This window comes from Falco punctatus (assembly GCF_963210335.1).
Source record: "Falco punctatus genome assembly, chromosome: 4".
In the NCBI taxonomy this organism is placed as follows: domain Eukaryota; kingdom Metazoa; phylum Chordata; class Aves; order Falconiformes; family Falconidae; genus Falco; species Falco punctatus.
The window spans coordinates 54,114,734-54,135,904 of NC_137583.1; the positions used below are offsets into that span (position 1 = coordinate 54,114,734).

General features: G+C 53.1%; 1 protein-coding gene across 3 annotated transcripts; it reads left to right on the forward strand.

The window, feature by feature from the left end:
* The first annotated feature begins 883 nt into the window (after positions 1 to 883).
* HHATL (hedgehog acyltransferase like) lies at positions 884 to 21,162 on the forward strand. Of its 3 annotated transcripts, XM_080387697.1 has the most exons (12): positions 884 to 1,113; positions 2,740 to 2,886; positions 3,417 to 3,484; positions 3,862 to 3,975; positions 4,136 to 4,330; positions 5,181 to 5,390; positions 9,122 to 9,293; positions 10,984 to 11,128; positions 11,523 to 11,558; positions 12,345 to 12,546; positions 13,938 to 14,079; positions 15,345 to 21,162. In XM_080387697.1, the coding sequence occupies exons 2-12, from the start codon at positions 2,781 to 2,783 to the stop codon at positions 15,464 to 15,466; spliced, it is 1,512 nt and encodes a 503-aa protein (XP_080243823.1). In that variant the 5' UTR covers positions 884 to 1,113; positions 2,740 to 2,780; the 3' UTR covers positions 15,467 to 21,162. The 3 variants fall into 3 exon arrangements, with proteins under 3 accessions (XP_080243823.1, XP_080243821.1, XP_080243822.1); XM_080387695.1 differs by lacking the exon at positions 15,345 to 21,162 and having other exon boundaries at positions 985 to 1,113; positions 12,345 to 13,943; XM_080387696.1 differs by lacking the exons at positions 884 to 1,113; positions 15,345 to 21,162 and having other exon boundaries at positions 1,130 to 2,886; positions 12,345 to 13,943.
* Positions 21,163 to 21,171: the final 9 nt, after the last annotated feature.

Here is a 21,171-nt window from a genome sequence, read left to right on the forward strand (position 1 = left end):
AGCATCGGCCACTCAGCCATCACCAAGGCTCCCTATAAGAGCCTTGCTCTCCACACACCAAGTGAAATGTGCGGCTAAAAAGCCTTTTTTGCTTGTGCCCAGTGCAACAGCAAAGCTGGGCTGACCTGCGGGGTGCCCATCCTGGAGATCTTCCCTCTGCAGCCCAAAACGTGACTTGTCTCACCCCAGAGCAGGCAACCCACAGAGGAATTTATAAAATCCAGGGTCATCTGCCTTGTTTCTCTCCCCCAACCCTCCAGGCAGCCCAGGAGATGCTCGGGGACATCCCAGTGTCAGCTCTCCCCAAATCCCATTGGGGTTTGGTAGAAAGAGCTTGCCACCAGCCCTGGAGACAAGCCCGATGCTCAGCTGACTTTTTCCTGGCCGACCTGTATTTGCCCACCCTGAGGCCACAATCAGCCCCTTCCTTATGCCCCATTTTGCTTGCAGATGCCAAAAGCGGACAAGGAGACCCCAAAACTGGTTTGTAGAGATGCTGCAACCCCCAAGCCCCGCACTGATGTAAATGCTGCCCCAAGCGGGGAGCAATTACACCTTTTGGCCCCGTGCCTCAGTTTCCCCATGCAATGATAGCTGCCTCCCCTCTGGCACAAGGTGACGGAGGTTACCCCATCCCTTGCAGGGCTCAAAGAGGGGGACCAGAACACTCCCGGGGAAGGAACCGGTCCCCGCCTGGGGGTCCTGTGCCCCCGGTGCTCCTGTGGGCAGCCCTGGGCCTTGCTCCCTGGCCCCGGGGTGAGCTTTGGCAGCCAGCACAGGTCTTCTCCAGCAGCTGCCGTGACAGACAGCTCCTGAACCAGCCCCCCTCTGCAGTGCTGCTCTAAAATAAAAATACCTCCCGCCTGCTCCGCTCCACTCCCAGCCAAACTTCCTCCAGGGGCAAGGTGGGGGGACGGCAGCCCAAAAATACACCCGGCCGCCCCCCCTAAGCCGGGCTGAGAGATGCTGTAAGGCAACCCCCCGGCTCCCAAGACCCTCCGTTGCTCCCCCCACACACACACCCGTCCCCCCCACCCTGCCGCCCCGCGTTGCGGAGCCGGACGCTGGATCCCCGCACCCCACCCGCCTCCACCCACGGCCCCGGGGCTCAAGGTCAGTAGCGGGGAGTGATGCGGGGCTGGGGGGCGGCACGCCGGGCTGTGGGGGGGTGGCGACACGCTGCTTTCCGCAGCTCCAAGGTTTTTTGTCACCTCTGCCTGCTCCCAGCCCCGGCCGGGGGTCGGGGAGACGCGTGGGGATAAGGATGCTGCTGCCCCGCGGCGGCTCGGAGCGACGGGGGGGCTGTGCTGGGGATACCCCCCAATGCACCTGACTCGGCAGCCCGGCGGCCATCAGGAGTTTAAACCGCCAGAGGGGTCCCCCCCACCAGCACCACGCGCCCACCGGGGGCCGTTAACCGCCTCCCGCCCGGCTTAATTGCGGAGCGGCTTTGCCCCCCAAAACAAAACAAAACCCACCACAAACAACAACCCCCAAACCAAAGCCTTGAAAAGCGTGGAAAAGAAAGAGAGGGAGAGAAAGAAAGCCTTTAAAGGCCACCTCCGTGAGCGGCGCCCCGCCGCAGCGGGACCGCAGGGCGGGGGCTCCCACCCGCAGCGGCCCCGCTCGGGGGAGCGGCCGCGGGGCGACCCCCGCAGCTGGGGGGGTGGGGGTAGCAGCCCCGGGCAGCGCCTTCCCCCTGGAAAAAGCCTTTTCCCCAGCTCGGGGGGCGATGGGGTCACCCCCCAGCGCTGCTAACGACTCCCCGAGCTCTTATTAAAAATAATTTTAAAAGCTGACACCAGCACCGCGGGGAAAACTCTGCCTGCAGGTGCGAGAGCAGCGGCCGGGCGGCCTCTCGCCGCTGCCTAAATCAGAGTTTTGCTCCTTATGCCCTTCCCACCCCCTCCCCGCCGCCGCAGCCCCCCCACCCCACTCCCCCGCGGGGAGTGTTCGCGAGTGGGTGGCAGCGCCGGGGGAGGGTGCTGCCCCCCCCCGACCCCGAACTGCGCCTTTACCCGCTGCCGGCCGAGCTGCAGGGCTCGGGGAGGGCTGGAGGCACGTCGCGCCGGGGTTAATTAGCCTTAGCAGGAGTAATTAGCCCAGGGCTAATTGAAGGGATGGGTGTCGGCATCCTCCGAGCCCTGCTGATGTTGCTGGGCGGAGCGGGGGGGGGCTCCAGCGTTCTTGCGGGGTCCCAAGGCTGGGAGTCCCCCCGGAGCTGGAGGCTGGGCAAAGCCCCAGCAAGCAGGTGAACGGCAGCCCAGCGCAGGGCAGTGGGGGTGTCCCACCCCATCCCATCCCATCCCATCCAGCACGGGCATCTTCGTGCTGTCCTGGACCCCCTCTGAAGATCCAATTAGCAATTAGTGGGGATATCAGAGATAAGCTGGAGGAACCTCATCTTGGGCAGCTGGCACCCCAGAGCATCTGAGTGTTGGGATGGATGCAGCTATCTGGGAAGTCGATCAGGAACACCTGGCTGAGCTGCTCCCAGATCCTGGCTCCTCGGTGAGGTTTGCAGCAGGGCTCAGCAGCAGGCTCTTTCCCTGCACCCAAGTTGTATCCCAGGGTTCAGCCTCAGGTGTCACCACCTTCTCCATCTCTTCAGCCACTGGCCTTCAAGGAAGCCCACAAAGCAGAGCTGCTGAGGACCTGCAGAAATGTCAGGTGCTCGAGGGGTAGGAGGGCAGGCGAACTCTCACCCCAGGTTTTCTTCCCTGTCCTTCCCTTTCCCAGGTCTGGATCCCCTGCACTGGCCAGGGCGGTAACCTGCTGCCATGGGGGTTAAAACGATGCTCCCCAGCTATGAACTGGGGTTTTATGCCCTTGCCGTGACATGCGCTGTGGTGTACAGTGGCAGCGGGATCTTTGAAGCATCCAGAGGTAACGCTCCCCACCGCATCCCCTGGGGGGGAGGATGGTTGGAAGGTGGCTGCTTTTACAGGCGTCAATACCAGCAGCGGATCCCTGGCTTTAATTTTTGCAGAGGGACAGCTTGGGAATCCTTTGTGAGGTTCAAAAAGGATTTTTACCTTTTTGCCCCCTTGCTCCCATTTCCATGGCTCAGGGCAAGAAGCTGTGGCACGTCACAGCTCTCCAGCCAGCACTCAAAATGGGCAACCACCCTACCTACCCAGGGCTGGCTCCTAACTTTTTTTTGTCCGGAAGCCCCCCAAAATAAAAATTTCATGGAATCAAACCAAGGTCCCTGGGACGTGCACTGCAAAAAGGCTTTGCTGGAAATTATTGCAGAAACGGGTGAGGTTCCTAACTCCTATAGTTGTCCATGGGACTTAGGTGTGTCTGAGCCCTGATGGTTCATCATCGCGGTGAGGAAGGCTCCCTGCCTTGCTGAAACCCGGGCTCCGTTTCCCAGAGCTGTCTCTCTCCCGGTAACTCTGGTTCTCTTGCAGACAGCATGAACAGAAAGGCCTTTCGGGAAGGCATAAAGCCGGGCTGGCACTACTTCGGCAGGAAGATGGTAAGCAAAGGAAGGACTCAGTCTTTTCTAGCTACTGGCAATGTGGTCGGTGCTGACCACTGGAGAAGCAGAGCTGGTTTTTCTGCTGCTGATGCACTTTTGCGAAGTCCATGTGACTTGTATTTTTCTCCCTAAAGAGCTAGTCAGGAAAATACCAGCCCTGCAGTGCTGTGGATGCTCTGCTTTGTGTGCACAGAGACAAGCAACTGCTGCACATCTCTCCTGGGGTTTTATAACCCAGCTAAAGTGCTCAGGAGCCCTTGGGGGGAAAATGGGAAGAAAAGGCTTTGAAAGTTGTGTGGTTTCTCCTCCAGATGGGTGTAGGGGCAGGGGTGTGCGGGCTGGGGACAGTAAGGCACCCGGTGCTGCTCCCACAGGACATGGCTGATTTCGAGTGGGTGATGTGGTTCACCTCGTTCAGGAACGCCATCATCTTTGCCCTCTCAGGACATGTCCTCTTCGGCAAGATCTGCTCCATGACAGTGCCACAGGTGAGCAAGGGATGTGGTGGGAGGGATTTGAAAGCACCTCAGGGTGACCTGGGATGTGTAGAGGGGGCTTGAGGGATGTTCTAGGATGTGGGGATGTTCTAGGATAGGGGGAGCAGGGTTGGGGCTCTCACCAAGCTGACCACAGCTTCTCTTCTCACAGCACCGGGCTGTGGTGTACATGCTGTACGGGGTCTTGGCCGTGCTGGGCAGCATGGGGCTCGTCTACCTGATGATCATCCTCTCCCACTGCCTTGTCCTTTACTCTGTCGCGCTGGCCAAGCAGAAGTGGCTCTGCTATGTGGCCGGGCTTTGCTGTCTCGCCTCCTTCAAGGTGGAGCCATTCAGCTCGTGGCAGGTAGGTGCTGTCTCAGGCCATCTGTCTACCTCATTTCCAGCCCACTTGTGTCTGTTTCCTTGGGTTTGTCCCCAAGGAGAGCTCCTGGGGCACCCTCAAACCCTGGCTACAGCAGAGTTCCCACAGGGTTTGAGAGGGAGGGGACTGCTGTGCCACTGAGCTTGGGAATAATCCCACTGGGACTATGTTGTGTTTTGGTGGCTTCCTGATGGGACAGAGCTCAGGACATGTGAGTCCTTCTTGCTGGTCAGACAACAGCAGCTTGTCAGCCAGGCAAGGTGTGTCCCTGCCCTGTGCCTCAGTTTCCCCATCTTTATCACGTTGGTGGGATGGGTTCAGCAATGGCCATGTCTGTCTCTCAGGTCTCTGCCCAGTTCTGTTTCTCTCACTGGCGGGTGGAGAGAAGCCCAGCGGGGACCTTATAAAGCTATTTGGTCCCTCTGAAGGACAGTGTTGCCTCTCCCTGCCTGCTGCTTACCTCCTCAGATGCGTTCCCCCCTCTCCACCGTGCTTGTGCTGGCTTTTCTTCACTCCCTGAGGAGGGTTATGTCCCTGTGACAGGGTGACATTCCCCCCACAGACCGAAGCCTGAGTGGCCCACAGCTGCTGGGTGAGGATGTGGCCAAGAGGATCTACCACTTCCCAGCTCCTCCAGGATGCAGCAGTCAGCTGGGAAATTGAGTCCCAGATTTCCCTTTCCAACAGCAAGGCTCATTAGCTCCAGGCACAATTGGTGTCAGAGCATAATTAGAGGCTTTGCCTGCTGCCCCAGGAGTGATGTCCTCTACAAATTGAGGGAGCACAGAAGTGACACCGTGTTTGTGGTGGTAACTCTTCATTTCTCATCCAGGGCGGGTTTGTAACGGGAGCTTTTGATCTTCAAGATGTCCTCTTCTATGGAGGAAGCTGCTTCACCATCATGCGCTGCATGAGCTTTGCACTTGAGAGCTCTGAGAGGAAAGAGGGCGTCTACTCCATCTTCGACCTCCTCAAGTACAACTTCTACCTCCCGTTCTTCTTCTTCGGGCCTGTCATGACATTTGACCAGTTCCATGCCCAGGTGAGTGCTTCTGAGGCTGGGCTGGAGGAGGACCTCTCCCTGCTTTTATTTCCTTGGGTTTGATGCCTACGAAACACCACCTTTTGCCACAGTGAAGGTGCAAATGGTTGTAGAGCTTTTCATGGTCACCTAGAGTCTGTGGCCATAGTCTGGCCTGTGCAATGATGCTGGGACTTTTTGTGGGGAGGGGCATAAGCTGCTGGGGTTTTGGCCATTTCGACTGATCAGTTCAGAAGGGAAGATGTTGCTGTTGTGCAAGCATCACACTGCGATGAGGCGGGGAGGGTTCAGCTCATGTCCTTGGTCGCTGGACCACCTGCAGTGCTCGGCCCCTCAGTTTCCCTGTGCTGTCACCCCAGTGCCTCCATGACACCCCACTCTGCAGTGCCAGGAGGCCAAGGTGCGAGCCAGCCATGTGGTGCCCATCTGTGGGACCTCCATGTGCTGGTGTCTGTGGCAGCAAGGGCAGTCTCACATTTCCATCCAGCTGGTTTGCCCAAGGAGCGTGACTTTCCAGGGATGGTCTGTGCATCTTAAGATGAAGTTATTTCTCCAGAAATAAGTAAGATCAGATGGAAGGCTGTGTTTCAGCAGCCAAGGGCTTCCTCTGTTCTCCATAAAATACTCTGGTGCCCCAAGTCTTTGCCCGTATCGCACACAACCGAGGGAGCTGTTTGAAGAGCAGACTCCAAGCAGCACTGGAAATCATCAGCAGAAGCCTGGGCTGGGGCCGGCCAACCTCTGGGGCTGTTTCACAGCCAACAATCAAGAAAACCAGCAGTGCTCTCTCCCTCCTCACTCTTCCCATCTCAACATCCTTTTACACCAATGGTCAGCCTTGGCCATCAACACGAACTGGTACTGCTTGCTAAGGGAGGGACCTCTTGCCCAGCCAGCAATGGTGCTGGGAAGGATTGCCACCACCCCTCTGCTTCCTTCTAAAGAGCAGCTACACTGAATTTTGGGACCCCAATTGACATCTGGGTGCAAAAGCATTTTGGAAAAACATTTGTGAATTCAGAAGAAAAAACAGCCCAGAGCAGGGAAGCACAGCTAGAGCCTCCCTGGTGAGGAGGAGACCAAAGACTTGCCCATCCCAGCACCTTGTCTTCAATGTTGGGCTGGTAGTAGTTGCCTAAGAAAGGGTCTGCACTGGTCTTCTTTCCTCCAGCAAGCAGGATGAGCCCCAGTCCGAGTCCTACTCCTCACTGGTTTGCTCACCTGAGGAGCTGACAACCTTGTGCTGCATGTTGAAAGGAGCAACATCCCTTGGGTCCTGCCAGATCTATTTAAAAGGGCTTTTAGAGCTTTTGACCCTGAAGATCATAAGGTCAGCTCTGGTGTCCCCCATAAGGGATGCTTGTGGTGCGGAGTCTACCAGCAGCTCAATTTCAGCAGACAGGCATCAGGGATGGCCAGGCTGCTGGTGAGGCTCTTCTCGCCAGGCTGCTGGAAGAAATGTTTAATCCTAAGACTTCATCTTTCCAGTAGTGTCTTATCTGTTGGGCTGAAGCCCAGGCAAGCATGGTTCCAGCAGCCCCAGCATCCAAGCCCCTCTGTGGAGGGTACAGTGCCCTGGGGTGGCCTCCTCACCCCATGTTCTTCTTAGTTCCCCGGGTTCCATCAGTCTTTCCTACAAAATGGGCAGCCCTGACCTCTCCTACCACCACAGCCAGGTATCTGGAAATCAGGGTGTTAAACTCCTTGTTTCTCCAGCGCCTGAACTCCCACCACTCTTGCAAGGCTTGATCTGGAGGGGTCTTCTTCCCTGCTCTTTGCACAGCACCACACCAGGATGTCTATAGCCACTTCGTGAGCAATTCCCCCTTCTGCTGCTTAAAACCCTCACCCCAAAGGCACAGGAGCAAGTCCCCGACCCCTTCGCATGCCCCGGCCAGGGGTCCTGTCTTGGCCTGGCCACCACTGCCATCTCCTGGCTAGATGCCCCCCTGCACTGCTGGAGCTGCAGCTAATTGCAGAGATGAATTCCTAATTGCCCAACAGTTATGAGGGCAGGCAGATGGAGTCCCTTCCCCAGGGTGGGCTGTGTGGCCCAGTTAGGGAATAGGCATATGTCTCTGGCTCCTACTGGTGCTACGTTCTGGTGGAACTCTGGCATCCCCCATGTATGATGGGAACTCATCTGTATCGGGGCTTGGCCAGCCCCATTTGAGCTGAAAATCCTCTCCCTTGCTAGGATCAAGGGAATAAACTCACTTCTGTAGGGCTGGAAGTGTGCGGGACACAGCCCTGATCCAAGGGGCTGGTGGCAGAGTGCTGCCACCACATGTAGACATGAGGATAGATATGAGGACAAGAGGAAACGGCCTCAGGTTGCCTCAGGGGTGGTTTGGATTGGGTATTAGGAAAAGATTCTTCACTGAAAGGGTGGTCAAGTGCTGGAACAGGCTGCCCGGGATGATGGTGGAGTCACCATCCCTGGGGGTATTTAAAAGACTTGTAGATGTGGCACTTAGGGACATGGTTTAGCGGTGGGCTTGGCAGCATTAGGTTTACAGTTGGATTCGATGATTTTAAAAGCCTTTTCCAACCTAAATGATTCTATGAAAACGGGGCTCTGCGTTCTCCCACACATCTCGATGCCACAGCCTGTCCTCCCTCGGCTTCTCATCTATCCCAGGCTCCAGTGGCCTCTTAAAGCACTTGGCATATAACAGACACATAAAAATCTGGCAAAGGCTTTAATTCTCAGGAATCATCTGGATTTGATGATGGGGCTGGTGCGGCAGCCTGTGGATTATGCTGGGAAAGCTCCCACCTCTCGCAGGGAATAAAGGGAAAGTAATAAACATAAGAGGATTTTGAATACAGCAGCAATTTTTACGGCGAAGCAGGGAAGCGAGGACATCAGCCTGCCCAGTGTAATCCTGAAGGCTTGCTCCGGCGATGTTTATGTTATAACAGCCAGAGACATGACAGCTCCTGGAGGCAAAGCTCAGCCCCTGTTTGTACAAGACACAGCAGAGACGAAATCCCCATCGATCAGGTCCCAGCTGACTCAGGACGGCCCCCGGAGCAGCTTTCCCTCTCATTTACAACAGGTGTCTGCAGCAGAAGCTCCAGGGACCATCCGTCCTCCTCCTCTTCCTCCCAAATGACCCTGGCCAAAAATATGCATATGGCCCTGGCAGAGCTGTCAGGTGGGATCCCAGCCCTGCTCCCAGCCTCTCCCCACAGGCTGTGACATCCCACTGATATGGGTATGGGCATTTGCTCCCCCTAAGTGACCTGCGCAAGGGGCCACCCGTAAGCAAAGCTGACTTTCTGAACATGTCCCTGCAGAAAGAGCATAAAGCCCAGCTCCCTGGTTGGTATGGTTGTCACTCTACCCAGAGCCCCTTTGGTACAGCCAGACTTGTCACTGCTGTGTCACACCATGTGCCTGCTCTGCTGGAAACGCCAGTGATGGGAACAGCCTTCGCTAGGAGGGTGATGCAGGGGGCACCTTGCTGCCCTGCTCAGCACTGAGGCGGGGGTGTTGGAGCGATGCTGTGGGTGGGACATGTCCTGCTCCTTGTGGATGTGTTCACCTGAGCTAATTCCTTGGGTCTTCCTTAATCAATGGAGACTTGGGCCATGTAGTCCGTGATGTGATTTCTAGAGGAGACCGTTGAGTCTCCATTTGGACCTTGACCGTTTCACCAGATGGAGGAATATGCTGCCCATCCTGTCTCTCAGCTCAGCCCTTTTGCGGTTTGCCATCCTGACAGGTGAGCACCCAAGAGCTAAGACGCAAAGACGATGAGTTGAAGAACATCCGGGTCCATGCTCTCCTCCATGTGGGGGCCATCATTGCCGTGGACATCTTCTTCCATTTCTTCTACATCCTCACCCTCCCTTCTGACCTGAAGTTCACAAACCGCCTCTCAGACTGGTCCTTGGGTGAGTGGCCATGCTCGGACACGTTCATACCTGTACTTAGCTTCAGGGCAGTGGTGAGTGATTCACAGCTCCATCCATCCTCACTGAGAGGCTTTACCAACACTTGTGTTGGACAGGCTTGAGTAAAGCCCCTCTTTGTGTTGACAGTGCACAGAGCTGGGGTTGGGCAGCCCTGAAAAGCAGATGTGTTGGTCTGACATTCTCACAGGGTTCCAGTGTAAATTGTTTAGCTCGGGGTTTAAGAGGCTGAGCACCAAGCCATTCCCATTGCCTTTGCCTGGACTGGAAGGGAGCTCAGCACCTCCAAAAAAATCAGCCGCATCCTGTTGCAACAGGCACATCTGGGATCTCAGATGCCTTCACAGGTGGCCACCCATTTTGGGTGTTTGTAAGCCAGTGAAATGGCCCCAGGGCGTAGGTTGTACAGGGAGCAGCTCAGGGCAGTTGGAGCTGCTGCCTTCAGCTGCCTAATGGAGGGCTGTAGAGAAGGTGAACTCTTCTTGGAGGCTGGCAGGGAAGAAGCAGGACACAGCAAACAAGATGCAGCAAGGCAACGTCTGGTTGCATGTAAGGAATTTTCTTCATGGAGTGGTCAAATATTGGAATAGGGTCCCAGAGGGATTATAGATTCTCCAAAAATAGACATATTCAACATCTAAATTGTCCAGAGCAACCTGATCTCCATTTAAAGTTGACTGTTCTCTGAGCAGGACTGGACTTAGGTACCTCCAGAGGCCAAACTCACAGGATGAGTAATGGTAGCAGTGCTGGCAGCTGGATGGAGGATTTCAGCTGGCAAATACATGTCTGATGGCAGCATTTGAGATACCATAGGGCATCTGATGGTCACACAGGCAGAGGAGAAGCAGGGGGTGGAGAAGCCCCTTCTCTCTCTAGAGTGGCAGCTGGCAGCCAGGAGAAAATCTGAATGCAGCTAGAATGTCACTAGCGTTGATTTAGGGTGTCCTAAGAGACCTGGGTGGACTAACCAAGCGTATGTGTTACTCCAGAGGGAGCTGAGCTCCTCTGCAGGCTCTGCTGACTGTATTGACCACATCTGCCTGATCCATGGTGGAGCTTAGGCACTGCACGCATGGAGGCACTGTGTGGTCCTTAATCTGTGAGCCAAGTCCCACAAAGATGGGGGCATTTTTGCTTCTGTTTACACAGGAATTTGAAATTTTTAGTGTTTGTTCCTGAAGGGTTTGTCTTCCAATGTTATGCATCTCTCCAAGTCAAAGGTTCTGGTCCTGGCTCTGCTGTAGCATCCATGTCCTATCTATGGTCACAAGAAGCTGGAGTGGGGGGCGTTTTGATGGAGGTATCGATAAAACCTCAGGGCTCAGAGTTGAGAACTGTGATGAGTTCATCATAGTTTAACAAACCTTAGAGGGAAGGAACGATCTAGTACTGGAAGAAATGAGATCTGTATGACTTTCTTGGGCTACCAAAACAATAAACAGTTTGCTCCCAAATACCCCAGGAAGGTATTGTCCTCTTGTTCAAGTTTTTTAAAAAGCTACTTAGTTTTAGAAGCTTTTCTCATCCAAGGCAACATTAGACTGTCGTCTTGATGCTATGTTTCTTGCAATAGACTGTATGCTCCCATGGGATATGATGTCCCCCACAGTCGTGAAGGTGATATGTTCCATGTTCCTCTCCACCCATTTGACTCTCATTTTTGCTCCAGCTGGCCTGGCCTACTGCAATTTGGTGTACGACTGGGTGAAAGCTGCTGTCATGTTTGGGGTCACCAACACCATTGCCAGACTGGACCACTTGGACCCACCCCAGCCCCCCAAATGCATCACCATGCTCTACGTCTTCGCAGAAACGTGAGTACCCCACGTGCACCAACAAAGAGAGACAGCATGTTTGACTTGAACAAAATGGGGGGGGGGGGGGGGGGGAGGACGTCTGGGCTGTGCTGCTGAGCAGCTAGCCTATGAGTTGGAGACTACATTGAGGAGTCTACACTGAACCCATGGTCTGGACATGCCCATAGCCCAGGGAAATATTCTTGGGCAGGAAGCAATAGATAAGGAGGGAGGTTACAACCATATTGGTAGTGGGACCTGTTGAATGAAGGAGCGTGGAGTTCTGTGAACTTCAAGAAAGATTCAAGATGTACCTTGCCAGGGGACTGGGAGCCTCCTCCGGCTGACCGCTGCGTGGAAGGATGTCGTTACACTGTGTGTTTTAACCTGCTTTTTATCATCTGCATTTTAGGCATTTTGACAGAGGGATTAATGACTGGCTGTGCAAGTAAGTGTCAACCAGCCGTCTCTAGTCTGGTTCAGGGTCTTCTGTTTCTTCACATAGAAATGAAGCGTTAAATGCTGTTTCTCCCAGAGCTGAGGTGTCCTCTCTTCTGGGCGAATCCCACCATGGCTTGAAGTCATATTTGGTCTGTTTATCCCTAAGACCATTCAGTTTATCACTACAAAGTGCAACAGCCCCACCCGCCCCCAGCTGGGAACGAGAGCCCTGTCCCAGAAACCCCTCCAGGTTTGGTGGGTTTAGCACTCCCTCAAGGGAGGAAGAGTCAGGTTCATGTGCCACCAGCAGGAAAGGGGAACTGAGCCATAACTGGGATAACGGAGGTGGCCTGGATAACTCCGGGTGGCCTATGCTCCATCTACATCTCCTCAGCCCTTCAGCTCTCTTCAGCGGTGACTACAGACCGGCAAACCTGTACTGAAGGTGGTGGCCACTCTGTGGTGAAATCCTGTGCACCAGCAAGCCTGAGAGAGCCTGCAGCTCTACAGGTCCCCATGTTTTATCCGCCCTTTACCTGCAATAGGGGGAAAGGAGGGTATTTGGTCCTTACAGAGCTGTAGGTTTGTGAGGAACACAAGCCACCAGCAGATGGACTGCAGCAAAAATCAGTTTATTGATGGAACATGTCAGCCAAAATATCCTTCCATTCTCACCGGGGTGCTCTAGATTGACCCATCTGTGAGGAGCTTGTGGTGGGTGAAGGTGGGATAAGGGACTCCAGAGGGGTCCTCTTGACTACCGGGAGCACCGACCACTTTCCTTGGCTGTTAGGTATGTCTATGATCACCTTGGAGAGAACCATGACAACATCATGAAGGAGCTCGTGGCCACCATCGCCACCTTTGCCATCACCACCCTGTGGCTGGGGCCCTGTGAGATCGTTTACATCTGGTCTGTCCTCAACTGCTTTGGCCTCAACTTTGAGCTCTGGGTGCAGAAGTTCTTCCAGCTGGAGCCCTTTGCCAAACTGGAGGTGAGGAGCTGGGCTGCAAGCAGATGGGGAAAGGTCAGTGGATCTGGGACCAAATTCTGGTGCTGGAAAATGTCCATGACTGTAGGGAGCTCAAACTTGTACAAAAAAAGTCAGATCTATTTTCAGCTGAGACCTGATGAGCAACCTGATGTTGCTCCATGTCCAGGTCTCCTGCATGGAGACCTGAAGCTCCTTCCTGTGGCCTTCAGCATCCTTGTGATCAGCTACTTGGCTGTGCAAGGGAGGCACAGTCTCGGTGCTTTGTATCCTTTCATTTTATGCACTGTGTCACCCACCCAGAGCAAATTCCCATCTGCCCTGGGATGCTTCGTGGGAAGTTTAGGTTGGGTGTGGAGTTTTCAGAGGGAAAATGGAGGTCCAAGAGAACGAGGAATGCATCAAAATACCACAGACGGACACAAAATTTGAGGTCACGGGGAAATGTTTGTACATTTCCATATGGAAAGCTTCTTGTTCTGCAAAACATCTTGGCATTCTGAGTAGTTTTAATGTGATTTCTGATTAGGTACTAGAACAAATTGTTCTCCAACCACCCCAAAGCTTAGTGCCTTGTTTGTTTGGGAACAAGGTGCCTCAGGGACATGTCAGAAGAACTTGGGAAACTCCCTCCTGGAAACCTTTATGTGTTTTATTTGTTTTGCCTAATCTAAAGTCTGGAGGTCCTAAACTGGTTCAGAAAAGACCTCTTTTGAATAAAAACTTTGGAGAGCAGTCCTCCCAGCCGCTCTCCTCACTGAACCCCTAATCAGATTAGAGCACTCGCAGGCAGTGAAATCTCCTTCCCCGCGGCACCGCAATTCTCAGCGCTAAGTGGCCTGGGGATTCGTCGTGCTCTTTGAAGATTGCTATGAACCACTTCCCCGCTCTGCTTGCAGCAGTTGCTCCTGAGGATTATGTGCCACTGACAATTTCACTCTGCTGCTGTCACTAGTTTTCAGCTCCCTTTTATTTTTTTTTATATATATATATTTAATTCCTAAGAAACAATTTCTACCAGGAGCTTGGAGTGATTTGCATGTCGGGCTAATAATAATCTTGGTATACAACAGTGTTCATCTGCCTTGAGGAATAGCTTACCCGAGGTGCCAGATCAAGAAAGCTGTACTCAGCCATCACACTTAGCATGAAACTGTGTAGAACATCTTGTCCCTACCCACGGGACCTTGAAACACCAGCCCAGAGTCCCAGCTGCAGCAGAGCCCAGCAGCAGAGTTTTACCTGGTCCTTAAGTTTCTTCATCCTGGAGGCACTAAAGGCTTCTCTAATTCTTGCCTGTCCCTCTGGGATCCCAGCTGGAGTTTGGCCGGAGCTGGACACGTTCCTCTTTCCTTACAGCCTCATTTTTCCTCACTCTCTGCTCCCCTTGGCAGGCCAGAATGTCAGCGGCCATGTCTCGGCGCATTAGGGCGGTTTTTGGGGCGGCGAATTTCTGGGCCATTGTCCTCTACAACATCCTAGCTCTCAACAGCCTGGAGTTTGCACTGCTGGTGACCAAGAGACTCGTCCTGACGGGTAAGGTGCTACCAGCCCTCCCCATTGAGGGACCCTTGTTTCGATGGTCAGGGAGCTGGGGGCTGGGGCTTTCAAGTCCTCCTGGGGTCCAAAGTGGCCCAGCCACTGGCTTGCTGTGTGGCTGCTCCCAGTGTGCTTAATTCTTACGTCAAAGGTGCAAGCAGTTGTTTCTTAGCTCCCAGCCTTCTCGTGTGAGCTCTGGGGTAGGAGCTGCCTTCCAGGTGTGCTCGTACAGCTTCTAGCACAGCCTGACACTGTGGTTTGGATTCCTTGCAGCAACGCAAAGGTCCCATTCATCCCAACAAGGGGGGGTGAGTCCCTGGCTGCAGAAAGGTCCCCTTGCTGGCGAAAGGGATTTACTTGTCCTACCTCATCCCCTTTCGCTTTAGCAATTACTCCTGCATCAACCTGAAGGCAACAGGTCCAGATCCTCCCACTACGTTCTGATCTGTACACTTCTAATCGGTGGGTGGTGTCACTATTTTGAAGCCTTGAGCAGCCCAAGTATAACTAGCCCTCAGGAGCCTGTGTCCTCCACCCTCTCTGGGATGGGGCTGGCATAGGAAATGGATAATGTGACGCTCTGGGCTCAGTGTGCCAGAAGTGCCTGCCCGCTGAGCTAGCTGGCTTTTGCTGGCTGCATTACGCATTTCAGAGGTCCTGTTTTAGCAGGTACAAAGCTCATGTCTCCCCTCTGCTGTGGATACCAGATTTGTGATTACAAATGCCACCAGACCCTTTCTAAGTGGAGGGAGAGCTCCTGGCTCTCAGTCACTTACGTAGGTGACAAAAACATGTTTCCCTGGGTGCACACTGTGTCTCCACTAGGTACAGGACAAGGCTGGGGCTGATCCTCAGCACCAGTGGAGCCCAAAGCTTCCAGAAGGTCACAGTGCAGAACAACAATGGACGTGGGCAGGTTGAATGAGCAGAAAGTCAACCACCAAGTCTGAACTTGGGAAGCAGAAGGAGTTTTGGGGGTAAGAGAGTGCTCAAAGCCACTCTAGCACGTTCCCACATTGGCTGTGGTCCATGATGCCTTGGTGGGCTCAGGCACAGCTTCATCTAAAAATCTGGATCAGGGGGATTTCTTTCTTCTCTCAGCAAAGCTGTAGCGCCAGATCCACAATGGAAAATGTGTTGGCCATCATGAACTTGTGGGATCTCCCAAAACCCACCTGAAAGGCAGCCGTGCTGGAGAAAAGTTGGCCTCATTAGGCAAGCAGCCACACCAAGATGACCATGTCTCCCTCCATCTTCTCTAGGTTTCCCTGTCAGCACCTTGTCCATCTGGTTCATCACGTACTGCGGAGTGCAGCTGATCAAAGAGCGTGAGCACATCCTGGCCATAGAGGAGGAGATATGTGACAAAGCAAAGGTGGAGTAGAGGAAGGCATCGACAGGCTTGTCCCAAAGCCTCGTCTCCCTTCCAGCCACTGGCCAGGGCTCTTCAAGCACTCCCGACAATCAGACTGCTGTAGCTCACCCATGTAGAAGTCATCTGGAAGGCGCAGGTCCCCCCCTTGCTGCAGGAAAGATTTTCTATAAGCCACAGTGGGCATTCTGCAGGCTCCCCATGTGTGGCAGACTACTGAGGTAGGCTCCTAGGACACTTCTTGAATGCCAGAACGAGCCATACCCATCATCCTTCTGACCCTCTGACATTGTGCAGGCCTAGAGATTTCACTCCCTGCTTCCCGTAACACTTGGTCCCACCAGCACTCAGCTCTCCCGCAGGACCTGTAGCCCATGTTTCCCAGAGGAGACTCTTCAGGTCCCATGGTTGGAGGTTTTAGGGTGGGCCAGACACAGAGCTATGAGAAAGCACCAGCTAATCTCTGAGCCTGCTCTGAGCAGACAATCTCCAGGTCATTTCCAGCCCAAGCATCCCATGTTTTCATCTCTACAAGAAATGGTCAGCGTCCACTGTCAAGTGTTCAGCATCTATGGTTTGTGCAGTAAGGACTGTGAAACGGCTCAGCACAATCTGTACCTGCCAAGAGGCTAATAAATAAATAATACAGCCTTTATAGGAAAGGGAAGGGGGAACCACTGAAGGGAAATTATCTCTCCACCACTGTCAGCAGTGCAGTGATGGCTGTTACCATCTCTGCAAAACAGGCCCCTTCAGTGTTAGATATCTTGGAAAAAATGATTTGGTGCCAACATCAGGCATAGTTAATGAAAGTGCAGGAGCCATACCTGCTTCACAGACATGGCACATCACATACAGGTCGCCTGGGGAGCAGGCATGCCAAAGAAACACAGCACATGGCCCGCAACTGCTTGGTCCCCAGGCCCCAGCTCAGACCCAAAGGGCCCTGCACTACTGGGTCTGAGACTGATGTGGCCACCACGACCATCCTGCTGTGATACCTGTCCTGGGACTCAAACTAAATCCCACTTGCATTTTTCACATGCTATGGACAAAAAGTTTAAGCTCACATTCCTGCCCCATGGCTGAGGAACAGAAGATGCTGCAGCCAGCCTTGCTCATCTCCATCCATCCCTCCCTTTACTCAGCTGTCTTTGGTGCACACAGCCTGAACCCGTGACCACGTGGCTGAATGAGCACATACACAACCAAAGGAGAAAGACCTTCAATGAAGGGCAGTGCCTTGGGGCTGGGTGGTGGAGGGAAAAGCCCATGGTAGCCTCCTTGGAGAAGTAGACTTTAGGACGCTGTGTATGAAGTGCATTGAATAAATGTATGTGTGCAAAACACAGTGCCTTGGGGAAAAGGTGGGTTAATAACTGAAAAAAATAGCTCTAGCTCTCTTGTACTTTAGAGTAACTTTCAGTGGCCTTACGCGGGAGTTATGTTGGTGTTTCATGAGGGCAGAATCCAGACCACTTTGCAATGTGGGTCAAGATGCCTGATGCTGGGTGTCTTCCAGCTTCCCTGTGGATGAAACAGGATTGGATCCCAGCCAGCTTTCAGCTCTGCCAAAGTAATTTGTGAAGTCCTTGATAAATGTCACTTATTTATGTAGTAAATAAAAGTTGGACATCTATGGTGCCTGCTGCTCCTTATTGTGATGCTGCAGGTGATACCCTGGGCAATGCCCTGCCATCAGAGCTGAGCACAATGATCTGTTTGCAGGTCCTCACCTCCCACTCCTAACAGGGACACAAGACATTGCTGAGTTTAACAGAAACCCGTGCCAGTGGCATCACCAGGCTAGAGGTTTTGCTGCAGCTCGATTCATATTTGCCGTTATTTTGACTCCACCTTTGTATGGTGAAATATCACAAGCATCCTGCCATCAAGCTGTCACCCATGTAGGTTTTGGGTTAGAAGCCATGTTGGTTTTATTTCTGGGAGCCTGGCTAAAAATGTTGGATGTCAGGGCAGGTATTGTGCCTTGGTGGCATCTCTGGTCACATCCCCAAAACCCTTTCATCTGCTAGGCACATCCCTTCTTAACACAGGTCTGCTGCTGGACCTTCGGTAGATGTTTCTTTGACATTCTCTGTTATTTCAGTTTTCCTCTTTACCACCCAAACAGCTATAGCATGGTGTGCTTCCTTCCAGGGTAAAATTCAGCTCTTCTCCATACGGGTGTCCTCATGCAGCTGAGGCCACCTTGAGCCGCCAAGACCAAGGGCTCTGTCTCTGCAGGTGGCTCAGCTCAGCTCCCTGGCTGCCTGGGAGGACAGTCACCACCTCCCGGTGTCGAAGTAGGTGACGCACATGGCAAAGCCCAGTGACTCCGCACTGTCCTCCTGACTTGGATACTCTGGGAGAGAAAATAGCCCATTCACTAAGGATCTAAATTTATCCAGCAGCTGCAGCTGCTGGAGCTGCCAGAAGGAGCTAATCTTAGACATCAGCTGAGCTAGTGATTTGTCAGAGAGAAGAGAGTTCATGGGAGAACTTGGGCTTTAGCCCCCTTTGCCTGAAGTTACCCCTCAGCTATCACTGCTGTTACAAGCCCAGGAGGTCTGGTGGGCTAGGAGCACCCAAGTGGTGCTATCTCGATCAGCCTTGCACAGGAGACACCCAGCCTCAGCATATGCCTCTGTAGAGCAGGACTTATCAACTGCTCAGCTCTCTCCTGGAGAAGAGTATCTCATCTTGTTATCGCCTGCCTGTTAGCAAAACTCACCCAAGAAGCCAAGAAAAGCAATTATCTCTATTGCAACGCAAATCCCAATTAACAGCCCTGTGCTGGACGCCTTGTTCAGCCTGCCATGGCTGTAACTGCTGCATTCACCATTCCTGTTCTGAAATTTTGCATGGGAGGGAGTGATCCTGCTACACTGCATCCCCTCAGGATGCTTTCCATGTAGCCTCACCCACTCCCATGTCATGTGGGGACTATTGCACATTTGGAGACACACTTAACTGACTTAGTCCACTGGTCATTGGACATCACTGGCTGTAGCCCTGTTAGGTCTGGGGCCAGTTAGCTGAGGGCTGTCTCAGGACAACACACCTCCAGCTCAGGCTGTGCTGTCTGTTGTACAGCAGTCAGCGCTCCTGGGGGCAGTACCCTGCAGAGAGTAGATTCATTCATTCACATGTGCATAGAGATAAGCAAAAGGTAACTGTGATTACTACTCACCCTTATTGCATCCACACGTGCCACCTCACCTGCTTTTAGATGCTAAATCCTGCTGGCCTTGGCTGGTACTTGCTTGAAGACCAGCTCAGCTGAGTGGTAACACATTGGACCCAGCAAAAGAGGGATGGGACCAGTCTACTGTAACCAAAGCCTCTACAAGACACAGTGGTTGCAGTGGGATCAGAATTGATGGCTGCCTCAAATTCCACTGATATCATGAGAGGAAAAATCTCATGTAGCATTCAATCAGTTGCAGCCTTGGCTATCCCGGACAGCAAGGCTCAGACCAAGTCCCTGAAAAATCCTGTTGACTTCCCTGTGCATAAATGGATTATAAAATTACAATGATGAGCCAGTGTGAACAAATGAAAACCAGAAACACAGAAAGAATAAACACACAAGTGAGAAAGAAATACCGTGCTTGAGATCCACACTGGAAACTTGTGACCTAAAACGTAAGAAGGGAAAAAATCTGAACACCAAATACGCAGTGGGTGAGGGGTTCTGAAGCCTGCGGATCAGAGCTGCATGAAGCAGCACTGGCTTTTCATGCCCAGCCCCAAGAGGGTTCAGGAGAGTGCACGGTGCCTCTGAGAGCACCCCTGGGTCTCCCCATTAGCATCATGTAAGCCTCCCCATGGCGCAAAGCTGCTCAGAGGGCTTGGGTCCACCTGATCAACCCTCTGTCCCACCAGGCTGGGACAGAAATTTGTTTAGGGATGAACCACCTTTATCTGAGCTGAATACACCTGTGCTCAGGAGCCAGGGAGGTTTACAGACCATTTGAGGTCAACTAAACACACAGAGCACAGCCTGCATGTCCAGCCTGGGCCATATGCACCATCTACACCCATTTTGATGACAGGGCTTGGGATGGACACTGCTGTATGGAACTTGTCACAGCACTATCAAAACCAGCCAGCTGCATCAAGGCTTTTACCATCCCATCCCAGGTTCACTCCAGTAAGCAGTTCTCACACCTTGCCCCAGCACAGCCACCAACCCCCCACCAGGTTTCAAAGATTCATCTACGGTCTGTGCTGTTTCTTCAGGCCAGTCCACCTGCTTCTTGCCTCTGCTGTGTCCAGACTTCTCCCAGCTGTTTTTCCAGCCAACCTTTCCTCATCCAGGACCCCTTCTTCTCCCAGGGCCTCTCCTACATCCAGAGCACTCTCTCCCCTCCCTCTGCTTCTTCCAGGTCTCCCTTCACCCAGTGCTCCCCTTCCCTCCCCCTTAGAGCTATTTAACTACTTAGCAGGAACCAGCCACAGCTGCACATGATCCACATCAGCCAGCCCACCACCCCTGAAGCCAGCCCACAGCTGTGTATTGTCAATGTTAATTAACCTGCCTTCATTCCTCCACAATTCCTCTACAGGAACTGATAGCAAAAAATGGTGGAAACATAAGGCAGGGATCACACGTGTGATTGTTACTACAAGGCATTATGAGGGCGGTGTCCCAGCACTGCTGGTGTTAGGAGGCACTGGGACCAGTTAAGGGTGCCTGGACTGAATTAATGATTTAAGCTGTCTGTAGAACATGGGGATAAATGGGCATCACCAAAGTCCTCTCATCTCAGGCAAGTGCCTGACTCGAGTGAAGTGACCCAGCTCCCAGAGACACCCATCTCTCCCCATGCTTGCAGGGAGCCTAGATGGCACAGTGGACCGAGGAGACAGTGCTCTTGAAACACCAGGGCTGCTTCCCCAAGCCTTGGAGCTTGTCCAGCCCCTGTGCAAAGCCACTGAAACCAATGGACATGCCAGAGCTGGTCAGGGACCAGCACGATGCTCTTCCCTGAGGTGGTCCATAAACCTGGGAGTAGCCACAGACCCACCGGTCGGTTGGGAGCTCCTCAGGGAAGGGATGGGCTGTAGCTGGAATTTAGCAGTGGCATCTAGCAATGCAAGGAATATGAAGCAAAGCTCAGACGGCAGCACACGCCGAGCAGCGCAGTGAAAAGGAGAACAAGCCAGGGGTCAGGGGAGATTAAAGGCAGAAGGGCAAAAATCCCAGCTTGCAGCACACCAGTGCAGGATTAAACTCAGGGAAGTGTAGAGATAATGCCAAGGGAGGGGAGAGGGGAGGATGGAGCTGCCCAGCCCCAGATGTGTGGGAGCAGAGAAACGTCGCTGAAGGTCAGCTGCATTCAAAGAGCAGTGCTCGTCTTCTGATCCCAACACGGATGAGCAGCCCAGAAGAAAAGCTTATGATGTGAACTCTGAAAACAGCTTGTGATTGTTTCCCTGCTATATTGGTACCTCCCAGATGCTGCTGGAAACTCACCAGTACAAAAGGGCTTCATACCAGTATAGCTCCCTCCCTCTTCCTACTTATGTAGATAAACATCATGGCACAAAGCACTTTTATAAATACATCCATGCCGGGGTGAGGGGTTATGTGGCTTTAAATACACCATAAAGAGTGTATTTATCTTTGCATAGACTTAATTAAATCATTAATTAAATCTGTGCCATCATTGAGTGTCAGCCAGCCCAGAGGGTCCATAGTAAAAGAGGAC